This window comes from Fringilla coelebs (genome assembly GCF_963513975.1).
Source record: "Fringilla coelebs genome assembly, chromosome: 2".
Classification (NCBI taxonomy): Eukaryota; Metazoa; Chordata; class Aves; order Passeriformes; family Fringillidae; genus Fringilla; species Fringilla coelebs.
The window spans coordinates 100,424,466-100,439,722 of record NC_140029.1 but is presented as its reverse complement, the minus strand read 5'-3'; the positions used below and the strand labels follow the sequence as shown (position 1 = coordinate 100,439,722).

General features: G+C 40.9%; 1 protein-coding gene across 1 annotated transcript in view; it reads right to left on the bottom strand.

Moving 5' to 3' along the window:
- The window catches only part of IMPG2 (interphotoreceptor matrix proteoglycan 2), a gene marked incomplete at both ends in the record, with an annotated part of 50,517 nt that overhangs the window by 29,194 nt on the left and 6,066 nt on the right, over positions 1–15,257 (bottom strand). The window contains 3 exons of the mRNA XM_084201062.1: positions 463–486; positions 585–616; positions 8,141–8,307. Of these exons, the coding sequence (XP_084057188.1) occupies positions 463–486; positions 585–616; positions 8,141–8,307 (223 nt within the window). The remainder of the gene's footprint in view (positions 1–462; positions 487–584; positions 617–8,140; positions 8,308–15,257) is intronic.

Here is a 15,257-nt window from a genome sequence, read left to right as displayed (position 1 = left end):
ACATCTCTTGAAAGTCTTTAAAAATAGCATTTCAAAATATTCCATTTTCTGTTTGTTTCTGTAATTATGACCAGGACTACCTGAAAGCCTTTGGGAAAGATTTTCAAGAGAACCAGAACACTAACACGAGTGACTATGGACACACCTCTTTCCCAGAAGAGATTTCCCCCACTAAAGCTCTTCAGGTAAATAGCCTGGGTCTGTGCCTGACAGCCAACAAGGTGATGACACACTTAAGCAGAAGTACAAGCCTCAGATTGGCTGAGATATTTTGAGCGTGCCAACCATGCCAGGACAGAGGTTCACATGCAAGAACCACCAGATTTCTCCACCACACTTTTCTATGTGTCCTTTTGCACAAAGGTGAATGCTGTCCATCTTCAGTACACCAATCAATGCCAGCAGCAGCCAGAACCAGAGAAAGGACCTACCACTAGCCTTTAGAAAGGGAAAATTACTTACCCACATGACCAATCAGCACAGGAACTGACAAGAAAAAGAGAGAAAAGGTTACAAAATGTCACAGTTCAGCCCTGTTGTTATGTCCAGAGAGAATAAAATGCAAGGAGAACACAGATACTCACCTGCCCATTGCTTCCTTTGTATAGGCCAGTTTCTGGAAAACAAAAACAAATCCTAAATACATTTGAGTAATATAAAGTGAAAGAAATTGAAATGCAATTTATACCACTTCATTTCCTTCTACATGCTGAAATAATTCTATTCTCTGTACTGTTATTTGTTAAGTTCAAAACTTATTAACAAAGCCCCTGCTGGAAAGGAAATATGTCTGACATTTCCAAAATACAACTGAAACTCAACATCAGACAGTGTAAAGAGCATTAGGCTTGTCAGAGGTGCTCTACATCTCCTACAGTGCTCTGCAGGTACAACATTCTCCCACATTAGGGGGTGCCAACAATAAGCTTTTAAGCAAGCAGTCTTCAGAAATTCAGTATTACTTTTGCTATTGTCTATAGATTTAAAAGCATCTTTTCAAAGTAAAGCTACAGCTTAAAGTACCACAGCAGGATTAATCTGATGAGTTGGTTTATGGCTACACAAGTAGCAGGGATGATGTTTTTTCATGTATTGGTGTAAAAAGACTAAGAGGGGCTACACAGTTCATATTTTTTTTCATCAAAATTCTCAAGGTATTAATGCAATTTGTTCTAGAGGCAAGTCAGAGATGCTTCTGTGAGGAGCACTGCAAGAAGTGGAGGAGGTCCTGAGAAATAATGGGAGCTGTTGAGAAATAATGCTGTACCCTGCTGCTGTACCAATGTAAAGAGAATATCAAATACTTACAGAAAATAAATGTCCATCTGCAAAATTCCTGCTTCTCTGCTTTAGGGGATCAAAAAGGGATTGTTTGGTGGACTGCTTATTGAAATGGCTTTCTTTGTATAATCAGTGCAGGTATTTTTTTCAGTAAAAACAACGGGAGGTGAATCAACTCAAGTATCTCCTTTGAAATTAAATTTAAATTAGCTTCAAACATCTCGGAATCTCTGCTGGTCAGAATGACCCCGAGATGCATTAGAAAGTCTCTTTTCCCAGCCTGGCAGCCGAAGAAGGAGTCAGGATCCCTCAGCTCTGGTTTTCAAGGTTGTTTATTTTTCTCTTACCTAATACATTCTTTCTCTGGCCTGCTGAGGTTCATTCAGCAGCTCAGTCTGAGGCACACTGCCTGCCCTTGGGCTGGTGTCAACATTTTATACTACAAACTAGGTGTACTTTATTTACAGTTATTTTCCAATACCTACCACCTATGTCAGACTGTGTGTTCCTACCTCAAACCAATCCAAAAGCGCCAGCATCACACAGAACATGGAGCCTTGGAAGAAGGAGAAAGAAGGACAAAACACGCCCAAATTCCTCCATCTTGGGATCCTGAACCTCCATTCTAAAAACCTTAAAATTCTACCTTTTCACCCTGTGACAGCTAACTATTATTCTTCTTAAACTCTCTTGACTTGTAATTTTTCATACAAAGGTGGTAATTTTCTCCATGGGTCAAAATCAAAGTCACAGGTGTCTTGGGCTCTGTGCCAGGGGCTCGAGCCATCCAGGACAGCCAGAGAGGTGTCCTGGGTTCTGACATAAACACACTATTTTCACTTTGCAAACTTCTCTGAAAAACACCCATATGTATTCAATGACCTAAGGACTGTCACTCCAAGCTATCCTGATGGTTCTTCTTTGCGAAGGAGGGTTGAAAAGGCAAAAGAGACTTTTTGAGCAGGTTAGCCTGATCACTCTCTTCACCTGTGTTTTTCTGTGCTTCTAGGAAAGTGAAGAAATTCAGCTGTTATTGATTTGGAGCCATGTCAGAGCCTTCTCTTCTTTCTAGGGCATGAGGGCATTGTGATCACAGCTAGAACAGCAGACAGCCTGGATATCGGCCCCAACAGGGCTTGCCAAAATACTAATTTCAGTCACCTTGCCTTTCAGCATGTTCTTTGACCAACATTTATTATACAATTCCATTTAATTAAGCATTTGGAGATTCTTTATTATGAAAACCTAAGACACAGCAAGACTAGTTTTAAGTGGCAAACAAAGAAACCAGGTAGTCTAGAGTGGAAACTGACTTTGGGCCACTACAGCTGTGTTGGACTTTGGGTAGCTTTATTAAGGATTCATTGTGCTGATCTATACAGCGCCTGTATATTCACCCCTGGCATCTACAAGGAATCAATCTAGAGATTGATTCCCTCTCTACAAGGTTTTGGAAAGTTACCTGTAAGTAGTAGCTCAGTAAAAAGTGTTTTTTCATTAGAAAAGGAGATGTTCTTCCACACTCAGCCAGTCAGGACGATTTGTAGGTGCTGTTAAATCCAACCCCAGGTATTACAAGCCTCACACATCTTTTCAATACCTAGTGCTAGTGTGTACCCAGCAACTTTACTTACTGCTCCTCAAAGGGCCCTGAGACCAGAGCTCAGTGCAGTCCTGACTTCCTAGAGAAAGGAACAGGACAGCCCAGTGAGGGGTGCCTGGGCCAAAACTCTGTTTCAGGGCAGTCTGAGGAGCTGGTGCTCCCAAGTTCCCTGAGTCTGGGTCCCTGGACTTAACCAATATGTCTTATTATTTCCAAGTCACCTATTCAACAAATTATAAGGAGAACTTATATGAACCAAACCAGAAATGTCAAATTATATTTTAATGGCCAAATTCTAGAATAAGAAACATAACACAGTCTCCACATCCACATTTTTAATAAGGCATCAAACTATTTAATTTTCATTTAATTTCATAGTAAACTAGCACCCCCTATTGCAATAGTCTGTAGTGTGACTGTCTTCCTCTGTCCCTCAATCATTCAATTTGCTTTCCAGCCTGGAGTGGGGGCAAGAGATGACATACTTGAACTCCATGGTAAACATCACCCTGTCCCCCTAATTAGAAGCCAAGGGCTCTAGAGTTCTAATACTGGCTTGTTTAATCATTTAGGTCAGAATGGCCTTTACCAAAACACCTCACCCCTCTGACTCAGTTCCTTCATTAAGATGGAGTTAGAAATTTACCTACTGCACACACACTGCAAAGATTATTTCATGTCTTCACCCTTTCAATACTTGAAGTGTTCCATAAATAGCTCTCCATAACAGCAGCAGCCACAAAGCTAAGGGGAGCTTTTATTCACTGAGGCTATCTCTGGCAGATGCTTTGTGCAAAATTAGTTCTCTTGAAGTAGGACCTTCCTGACATTATTATACCAGTTCTCCTGATGCTGGAAGCTGAGTTTTGTGTTAGTTGCTCTAATGCTCACGTGCCTCAGCAGTTATTTTACATAATGGAGAGTTACCAAGCATTAATACAAATACATTAAACACAGGCTACAACAACGCAGCAAATCACATGTACCAACCAGATGAGCTTCTGTCAACTCATGATCTTGCAGAAAAGCAATTATATAGGACATTCTTGCCTGATCCTGAGACCATCGTTATGCACAGAAGATAAAATAGCCTGAGGGCAGTGCCAGGCAGGAGGAAAAGGCAAAGGAGATCTGAAATAATCCCATAATGGTTAATTCCATCTGTGTAGCAGTGTATGAAGCATATTTGATTTAACCCACCAACACACCTCACTTACAACAGCAAAGTGATACCAAGAAATGATTCTCTATCTGCCTGTCCTGATTCCCCACCACGGTGCATGGCAGAGCCACACTGTCACGAAGGCAAGGCCACAGCACTGGGGGGGATTCAAGGAAATGGAGGGCAATGGCCAGAACTGCAGCCATAGAGAAAGGCCAGAATGGGGAACAGCACTTTGAGGGACATCCCTGACAGGTTAGGTAAAAATACTGTCTACAGTGAGTTAGAGGAGAAATAGCAGGAACAGCTTAGTGGAACAGATATTGTTTCAACTATGTGCAACTTGAACACTATATATATATATATATATATATATATATATATATATATATATATATATATATATACGGCAAATGCTTTTCAAGTGCATGGATAAGAAAAGGGGTGAAGGAAATCTGAGACTATGGCTGAAAAGAGGGCAACTGAATTTTTTTTTTTTTTTGTATGCATAGAAGGGGATGGGGGATGTGAAAGATCAGATATGATCTGCTTTTTTCCAGATTTAGAAGGAGCTACAGGAGGTGCTCTATGCAAAGAAAACCATTTAAAGAACTGGAAAGAATGGTTAGAACATTTAATTAAACAGAGAAAGACAATGGTTAGCAAGGAAAGTCACACAATAGGGGAAGAGGAGAGACAGCAGAAGAGATCTTCCACAGGAACCTGAGGAATACAAAATAATCTGCCTCTGTGAAGTATTCGAACAGCAGCACTGGGACCAAGTGGTTACAAATAATTCATATCACTAGGATGCTCCATCCCACCTTTGAATAGGGCTCTCAGAATTCAGAAAATGAGGCAAAATCACTCATTTTACATTGCTAAGTACCCATTTCAACACGCTAAGGAGATGTTTTGGTATGCCACCCATTCAGGCATCCTCAGACAGGGTTGCCTTCTCGCCTCTCATCCTAATCTGTCACTGATCACTTTGTAGTGCAAACACAGTGAACAAGTTAGAGCTGCTCATGGAAAGTCAATACTACACAAAAGTACTGCTGAGTCAACACCCTGAGGGGTTTGTAGCTTGTCCCAGGAACTTTTCAAGTTGCCTTTTGGTAGGTTAGCACCTCCCATCACAGTTTTGGGGACTCCTGGGGAAATTGTCTGCCTTTTGAGTCTCAGGGAAAGCTGTGCCACAAACTCCTTCCCATGCTAAATCTCAGCTTAAAACTCTTGGCTCTCAGACCCACCAGAGCGGGCAGAGCACATATTTCCCTCTCACCAGCAACCAAAAAAATCTCACAGACCTGCTTCCTTTGGAAAGGATTCATAACCTAGTTCCTGTTGTCCCATCTGCCCAACACTGTCAGATACACTTTGTTAAAGAGGTGGGGCCGATCATAACTACTGGAATTACCATTTTCATGTTACTATTCTCCAATCACTAAAAGTTAGTATGTTACAGTTTAAGCTAGAAGTTGTCCTTCAGTTTTCTTGCAGTGGAAAATTCTGAAACTTTTTTCTACTTGCAACATTTGCTGACTTGTTTGCCTGTGCTATATTTCTGCTTGGTAAAAACATCTTCTTGTCTGAAGTGGGTTTATCCTTTGCTCTCTATTTCATTCTCAGGTTCTACATTTAAAAATCTTTCTGACAAGCATACATATCTGTTACACTTTCCTGTCAAACTTTCATCCTTCCCATCAGAAAAGCAGAATTTTATCAGCTGCAGGCTCTCAACTAAACTCTTGAAATTAATCACAGATGATTTCCAGACATTGGAGAGCAGAGGAAGATTAGAAACAAGCGGTATTTAACAAGGAGTGCAATGGTCAAACAAAAAAACCACTGCAGAGGGGAATCTTCCTTTTAAGCAACAGTGTGGCCCATCCACAGGTACCACACCTGCCCACTCCTGATTCCTGTGCAGTGAAATGACAGCAGCCCTTTGGTGACAAGGGTCCATGCTTTAGAGATCAAACCTAAGGAATGGGGGAAAAAATAGCAACAGCTGATCGTGACCAAATGAATGAATATTCTGTAATGAGAGGGAAACAAAATCCCACTAGTAATGGAAAGGCTTGACCATACATCTTGGTTTTAGGTGGTGAGAGTGGAAAGAACAAGGGAGTTGGACACAAGGCTTCAGAAAGTGTGTTTGGTCCCACAGGCCGTGCCCCAGCTCTTACCACCACATTAGACTGGGGCAAGCTAGCAGGAAGAAGGATGTTCTTAAAAGCAGAGATGTATCCACTGCATCTGCACTTAACATTCTCACTGCTGCTTTAAAAAGGTTTCACACACTGACAAGAACTTTGTGCACAAGGACATGTGAGAAAGGTGAGTCAGTACTAGAGCTCTCTTAAATCCACTCTCTGACCCATGTATTTAAAAATACTATTGGATCTTTAGACAGTGACTGATTGGGGCATAGGGTGCTCTTGCCTTCAGTCTTGGGTTTAAAGTCAAATTGAGTTCAATTTCTAATTCTAAAAAATTGTGACATTTTGTGAAGCAAAGAGTGACAGCATTTGGTCCCTCTTATGACAGACTAGTCTGCCATCAAATCAGCCCAAGAACCATCACCTTTTACCACCTGTGCTGAAAGGAAATAGAAGAATGAACAGAATATTTTCCAGAACATGGAATTGCTGAAGGGAATATATTCATCTACAGGAGAAAGGAAACCTAAATAAATAGAAACCTTCTGAAAAGATCAAACCCAGAGGTTTTATCTGACTCCACTGAAATGCTGCAGAGCCATACCCAAAAGGGGAGAGCAGCAGTGGGAAATTAGGAGCATCATTTTGTTTCCAAGAGTAATTTTGATTTCTTTTAAACTCCCACTATAAATCATTTTACTGTGAAAATTCACCACAAAACAGCTACATGCACTGGGTGCATAAAACAAATCACAATTTTATTTCTCTCTACCTTTTGCAAAGACTTCTAAGGGCAACAGCATCATCAGACCTCACAGAAACAAACTTTGGCTAGCATCTCCTGGGAAGACTAATATGCAGGTTCAGGGAAAAAAAACCTTCTCTCCATTATTCACAACAGTTTCCATATTCACCCTCCTTAGTGCACATTCCTAGCATAGAAGTCCAATAAAAAAGCAGGAGGGGGAAAAAATCAGTGCATCCACACTGGCAGAACTTACTGTTTCTATGGGGTTACACATTTAAGACTTAAAAATTTCATAAAACTATTCATCCATTAGCTTGCAAAAGTAATCTTAAAGAAGATACATAAACCACCACACATTTTAAGAAGCCTTTTAACCAGAGAAATTAAGATATCTCCTGTACCTTAGATGAATACAAAGTTAAGTACTCTATTTTAAAATTCACAAACTCCTGAAACTACATCTTTGTATTTCATTTGAGGCAGGCTTTTTTAGTTTGACTTAATATTTTTTATTTTCTTTGAACTAAAATAAACTTGAATCAACAGAAAATATACCAAGATATTCTGCATTTTTATTGACTTGTTTTACACTTGTTGTGCACTGATTTTAACCCACAGCTTCCCACGACAAGTTACCTAATGTTATTTATTGCCTCCATAGGACACCAAAGTTTTTACATTTATAACTGCACTCATTTCAGTCAGACATCACAGACCTGTAGAACATCCAACAGGCAGCTATGCCATAGGGCTTGGTAGAACTACAGCTTGGAGCTTCCTGCTCCCAAGTGCCATTTGTGCAGCTCAGAGCAGGGAGGCTGCTACACACCCCAGGGGAAAAGGCAGCCCAGCCTGGCTCATCGTGGGTCTGAACACCATCTACTTGTCAGGAACACCTCTACTGATGACAACATCTCTTCATCATTGTTGCTTTGCTCTGCATTGGATCACCCACAGCTTTGTTTTGGAAATGATCTCAGAGCTACAGATCCCAGAGCTGGAATACCCATTCCTGCCTGTCTGAGGGCTCTGTCCATCACTGCCAAAGGTGCACGTTGCAGCGGGCACAGTCCCCAAGCCCATGAGAACAGGGAGATTTGTGACATTTTGTGGAGCAAAGAGGTGACAGCATTTGGTCTCTCTTATCACAGACTAGTCTGCCAAGCAGCTGCTGCACCCACCTTCACAATCAGGCTCCGGTGCTCCTCGGACTGGCTGAAGTTGGTGCCCATTTCAAAGGCGCTCATCATGCCCTCCTCACACAGGCTCATCCAGGTGTTATATTCTTCACGCTCCGGCAGTCTGTCCCAGAATGTCTTGAAGACCTCCCAGACTGTTTCCTGGCACACTGAAGGCACAAGAAAGGTCTGGTGTTAGTACAACAGGAGTGTTTCCTGAAAACAGCAACCTGACATCTATGTGTGATTGGGGAAAGCACTGAAGCAACTGAAATGAAGATGTGGTGGATCTTCCACACTCATATTACCTCTCTCCCTGAACAACAGTATTTCCACTGAATGAGACTGCCATTGATCAATGAACTGAATTTTTAGAAAGTCTAGAAAACCAAAATACTATGGCAAATGTAGGAAGTAGAGGTGGAGCTTAAGTTGTGAGAAAGAGGGTGGCACTGATCAAAGTCTAGTAAGCTCAGTCAGTAACAATTCCTTCAGATTCACCTTTACACAGACTTTAAAATACATTTCAGAAATTACAACTGCATTCCTAATTCAAAAAACAAGGCAGGATGATGACAAAATATGCTACTTAATAAGTCAAGCTCTAACTGTACTGTACATGTTCACTGAGAAAGAACTGGATGGCTCTGAACAGTCAGGTTGAGAATGAAGGTCTAATATCTTACACTACACTGCCTTCTTTAACCTCCCAACCCTGCACAGGCTCTTTTTGCCAGTCAGAGCAGTTGGTCACATGATGCTCAAGCAAGAACAACTCTGTGACCCAGGATAACTCAAAGAGAGAAAGACTTATAGGATTTTCCTTGTGTCCTGGAAAAGAGCATGGTTAAAAGGGAAACTCTCAAAATCATTCATACCATATTGCCATCCTGAAGGAGCAGCAGACAAACCTGCTTTTTGGCCTTGGTCTGATTTCACTACTTAGACACACAGTTCAGCAGAGAAATGTTTTGCATCCTGGGAAAGTCCTGATATCAGAAGCAAGCCCTTACAGAAGACTGAATCTATCTCTAGAAAGCCATTTTCTTCAAACAGCTTTAAAGTTAGCTCTGAGCTGCCAAACCCAGTACCTTGCTGTTATCTCTTCTCTATGCTTTGTTTTCCAAATTTCAAAGTTGTTTAAATGTACATATGTAAAACTTAACACATAGATCACATATGAAAACATTTTTATTCAACCAAGAGATGGACATTTTTCTTAAATGCAAAGCTTTACAAATAACAACCTTAACTCTTTTCTATGCAGGACTACCCTTAAAGTTGAGCTGACTCTGGCACACTGGATAGAACTATGCAGAAAAAGTCCTTTTCTTCACCCTGAATTTTAGTTTATCAAGCAGATGAGACCATTTCTCTCTTGTGGAACTCTACAGATACAAAGACATTTCTCATTTCCATGCCACACTCCCAGCTTTATGACATGGAGCACTGTAGCTCATGTGGCATGCATGACCAGAGAACAATAAAGTCCCCAAACTCTGCATTATTAACTGCCAGTGGTATATTACTGTTCTAGCACCCCTTCAGCATGTGGGCAGTTAACTTTATCTGCAAAACACACTAATTTGGAAAATTACGTCCATGTTTCCAATGAGTGTACGCATCTCTAATAATCAGAAACAAATAGCCAAATTGACAAACATTCATGCACCATCTCACATTCCCCCCTCGAGTTTCACTTGCAAACACTTTGAGGCAGAGACCACATTTCCATCTGGCCTCTGCACAAACCTCAGGCAATGGGGCCATAATCCTGCTCTGGGATTTCTGGCTCCTGCTGGAGTACTAATAAGCTTCCTGAAGGAGAATAACATCTGTGATATTCTCTCTACCATCCCACTTGTAAGAGCTAGGCATCCAGGAAAAGACTGAAGTCTAGTTTCAAATCCAGAAGCCTACACTAAGGAATACCACTTGCTCATGTTTCTTTTAGTGGTACTTGTATCCTACATACCTTTCACTGCAGGTGCCACATTGTGGAGCAACAATCCTGCAATGAGATTACTCCCTGTGGTTGGGATAAGTCCTTACAGACTCTCAGTAACAACTGAAGCCACAGCAATACCTTGCAAATACATTGCAGGGACATTGTTAATCCTAGAGTTTTCAAATACCAAAAGGCAAAGGACTGGCTTTCCAGTTGCAAGTAATTGAAGATAATTTTCCTTAATGCTCTTAAACAAGTTTAAAATAAATGTGATGAGACAGTGTCTTGCCTGAATACAAGCTGCTCCCATATAAACAGTTGTTCCAATCGGCTCCCAATAGATTAAGGATTTTCTGAGTGTCCTTTCATTTGGAATTAGACACCCCACTGAATTCCAGCAGCAAAGGCTTTGTGCCATCTGTGGGCTCCAAGCCCATTAATTAGACCTAAGCTGTCAACACAGCCATGCATTCTGCAAAAGGAGGAAATGAGATGGGGACAAGGAGTCACATTTTGTCCTCTCTAGCCTCTCCTATCTAGCTGCTTCCACCGAGGTGAGCAACAAGTTGGACAACATAGTGCAAATTCCTTCTGTGTTCTCTTCCATCCTCACAGTCAGAGTGTGTTAGTTCTGACACACAGGGAGGGATTAAAAACTCCAATCAAACATCTACCACAAGTGCCATTTGAACATTCTGTTAGCTGTGTCCAGGAAAGCACACCCTCAGCCTTGGTGAGCTGCTTGCCAACACAGTCCCCGTGCACCACCCTATTGACACACAGTCCATCTTGTCCCTGTCTCCTTTATTCCAGCTGGCCAGTTTGTAAAGCAGGGGATTGCTTTGCAGGATAACAGATCAGGCTGTAAGGGCTCAACAAGAACCATCCTCAGATGTGCTTAACTATAGGGTGCTCAAGAGTAAATTAATGGACTGGCTAACAAAGAATGAAAAAGACCTGTTCTCTTTCTTTCTCATAAATATCTTCATTGTTTTACAGCTGGAAGAGAGTTGCCATTTCACATACAGAGAGAACAACACAATTTATTCAGCGTGGTTCAAATCACACACATGTAAAGAAAGAGACAAGCACAATTTTATCTTCCACCTCTCCTTCAGGACTGTCAAAAAGGGAGCCAATTCTCATTTTGACACGGCCACCCAGGGAACTGAAAAGACATCACCCTCACAGTGCATTTAAGTTGGCTAAAAAGTGTGATTGACCTTCTTCTAGCTTGAAGGTGGAGCCCATCCTGTGATGGGTTTTCAGCTATCTGTAGGTGAGGGAGGTTTTTCAAAGTTTCTCAAATTCTGGACAATTCCCATAAAGAAAAATGTATTTTTCATTAAATAGATTTATGCATTCTGAGACTGTAGACAAAAGTTGGAGGCACAAAACCAAAGTGAAACAGGATTTGACTGGAAGCTTAAGGTAATAACTATAACTTAATCTTAAAAATAACTCAATGTGTTTCCATTCTGTCCTTCCAGAAACTTGCCAGTGTCTGTATCAAATACATTACCTAGATGTGCTGACAATAAATGAAACAATTTTCAACTAAGACTTAAAATAGCAACTCCTTCACACCTAAACAGAAACTGAAACAAAATGAGAGGCAGAGGGACCAAAAAGTTGACCACTGAGCTTTTCAACTAGAAATGCTACTCTGAGTTTTAAATATAAGGCTTTTAAAGGAGATAGAGAATGGGAAAAAAAATGCTGCATGAGAGCTTATAATAAATTGCCATGAGCCCACTTATTCAGAGTTATGATTGAAGCTGCCAGGCAGGTTTTGCATTATGATCTTTCCAGGATTTAGTTTTCAAAGACTAGCTACAAAATTCTTAAAAAGCCACAAAGCAGGCAGTCCTGCCAGCAAGAGGAAGAACTGCTGAGCAGACCCAGCAGCACTGCCACTGCCACCTGAAGGGCAGCTCAGCCCTCGGGCCATGCGCGAAGAGCTGCTCTTCATGCCTGGATCCCACTCCAAACTTTCACTGGGCTGCTACAGGGGCACAGATAGGTGGGACAGCATTAGCCACACCAGGCCCTGGAGGAGACAGGATTTGTGGTGAGGCCTCTAATCCCCAGCAAACAATACTGATTAAAAGCATCATAAAATCGAGATCAATCTTAAGGCAGAGAGCTAAGAGTCTTGAAGCTACACGTGAGTGGGAAGGTAGGCTCCCCTGGAAATTTTGTTTCCTTCATTCCATGACTACAGTAATAAATAACCTGTAATTTTAAGTTAGTTGACCTCTCAGCTACCTTACAATTTTCATCCAAAGAATTCAAATGTTAAAAAAAGAATGAAGGCTTATGAGAAGAGAAGCTCCCTGCTACAAGAGCTGCGATCAGGTCCAGCTGACTACAGGAAAAGGAATAGTTATGCTGAAGACATGTAACTGACTGGGACAATAAGCCAGAATTCAAACCAAGAATGCAAATCACACAGCTTGATTGCAGTTTGTCTCCAAAGTATATTTTGTGTGCATATACCACACTTTCTATGTACTCCATCCTGAAAAGCCTCACAAGTTAGAAGTCACTTAACTCATCACTAAGATAATCATCTTCAATGTGAAAGAGGGGCTAGGAAAAAAATTAAAAGATGGGCACTTTTGGTCCATGCACTTGTTCAAGGTTCTACTGAGCCAAGTGTCACAGGCACTTGAAGTAAGCAGTGTCCTAACCTTTAAAGGCCATGGTGGTGTGAAATACAAAACTGTGTTTCATGTCAGGTACATACAGGCAATATGTGTATTCGTGATTGCAATATGTGTGGAAACTGACCATGGGACAGTTATATTCTAATAATAACTGAGAAAAGTAAAGCATGGAAGAAGGCTTTAAACCTATCCTTTGTTTGCAATTAACCTTTGCAAATAAGTCTTAAGTTGATTTAGGAGCATTTGAATTAAAGCTTTAAGGATGTTTTTTTTGACAGGAATTTTCTGCTTGTAGTTAAGCCTTAAAGTTTTGCAATCATAACCTTTTGAAGTATAATTTTAGAATATTACTTGTAGTAAGGATCTTTGAAACTGTAGCTTTAGAATATACAAAAAGGAAACATGCAGCTTGAGAAAGGAAGATGGACATCAACTCAAGGATTAATAGTTTCGACCAAGGGAAGCTGGACATCACTGTTATGAAATTTATCGTCCTTGCAATCAAAAGGTGGACCCACATCTGGAAGGTGGACTTCACCAGGTGAAATACTCCTTCCTTCTTTCGGACCACCACCACTGTGATGCTCCTTTTGGGATGTACATCCTGAGAAAAACTAAATCACAATAGCGTATAGAATTGTGACAAAAATTGGGACTAGAAACTGCTGAGAAAGCTCATGAGTACCCCTATAAATACCTGTAAGCCCCAACCATCAGTGTGCAGTTGGAGGGAAAACTTCCCCCACTGTATCCAGCGCTGCATTGCTCATACTTTACCATATTAATTAATAAATTGATTGCTGCTTGAATATTGGCCGAGTCAAGCTTCTTATTTATAACATTGGGTTTCAAAGGATGCTTCAGAAAGCCAGACATGTCACAGACAATTCCAATGGGAACTGTTTATCAGCATATCTGCTTCAAAAGCAGAAAAGCCCAGCCCTTGGGAGCTTATCTACTTCAAATGCAGTGTCTATGCTCAAGTAATACTCAAAACTAATAGCAAATATCCTGAAAACCTTAAGATAATTGTGTTTCAACCCCAAAAGATCCCCATAGGCAGACACAAGCCCTTCTCAGTCCTACTAATCAATAGAAATGAGTGAAAAAACAGTTTATTTGAAGCTTCCTTTCCTAAATCATCGTCACTGTTTTCAAAACTTCCAGCTAAGATCTGTGATGTGATTAGATTACCTTTCTCTTGCTCTGAAATTCTCCAGTCTGGCTACCCCTCATGCACCTGGGTAGGATGCAGCATCCTGGTGGCTCAAGCCACTGAGGATGCATTTATCTCTCCAAGGAGAGAATTAGCCTATTACACTCAGTCTGTGCTCAGGGATTTCTGAGGTTAAGAGAAGGGGCACCACATGACAGCACTGAGCACCCTGTAGGGGGTAGGGTGGCTTTCTGGCCATTTGTGTAAGTGGGCAGTGCTGGAGCTTAATCCCAATTCAATCTCATTAGTGCTTCTTAAGAGTTGAATCGTCTGTGGTAGCTAGGAGCACTGAATCAGGCTGAATATTCTATTTTGAGGCAACTTGAGACCAACTCCTCTGTCCTCTCTAGCAATTTCTGCACAACTGAACAGCTTAATTGCAGAGGGGTTTGATGAATACTACAGTCACAGGGACAGACACCTCCTAAGAGGTCATTGCTGCAAAGGCTTTGTTAGCATTTGTTAAACAAATTAATACACAGATGCAGAGAAATCCCTCATCTATTGCTGGAATGCTGCTGTGTATGGCCTGGAACACAAGGCCTGCAACCCTTAACAATGCACAAAACAAACAAGGGGTTTAAATTGAGAAAATACTTGAATGCAAATTAGCTAATTCACATGAAAGATGTTAGATTTGAACACTGACATACTAAACTCTAGCACACAAATTATTCTCTGCAACAATATTTCAGTAAAAACTAATGAGTGTCCTACATGGAAAAAGTCAAGTTTCTTAGAAGCATGTGCTGGTGTCTAAACATTCAAACGTAGAGGAGACAGACCTTCTACAAATAGACTTCAGAAATTCATTGCTGAGTATGAGGTATATGTAATATGTGCCAGGGATGCAGGGGAAACAGGGAAAAAAGGATCACTCAGACAGATTCTTTATTTAATGTATGGTTTTTAGTCAGGTACTTTTCATGACTCTTTGCTTTCATCATTATTAGCAAGATCTGAATAACTTGTGACATTATGACTTCAGTATCAAATTGAAACTTTACTCTTAACTATGTTCATTTGAAACTTTACTCTTGACTATGTTCATGTGCAGAAAATAACACCAATACTTCAGTAAACAGATTTTAAGGGACCAAAGAGAGGGGGAAATGAGCAGGCATAGTGCTATGCCCAATCTAGGGATTACATTCATGCATAGAATTTAATTCCTGAGAAACAGGAATTCTTTCCAAAGCTCAAAAATGTCCATGTGTCTCATCAGCTACAGCTCACTGCAATATCATCTATTTCCTTGTTTGGTCAGTATCTTTAAAAGCTATCCTT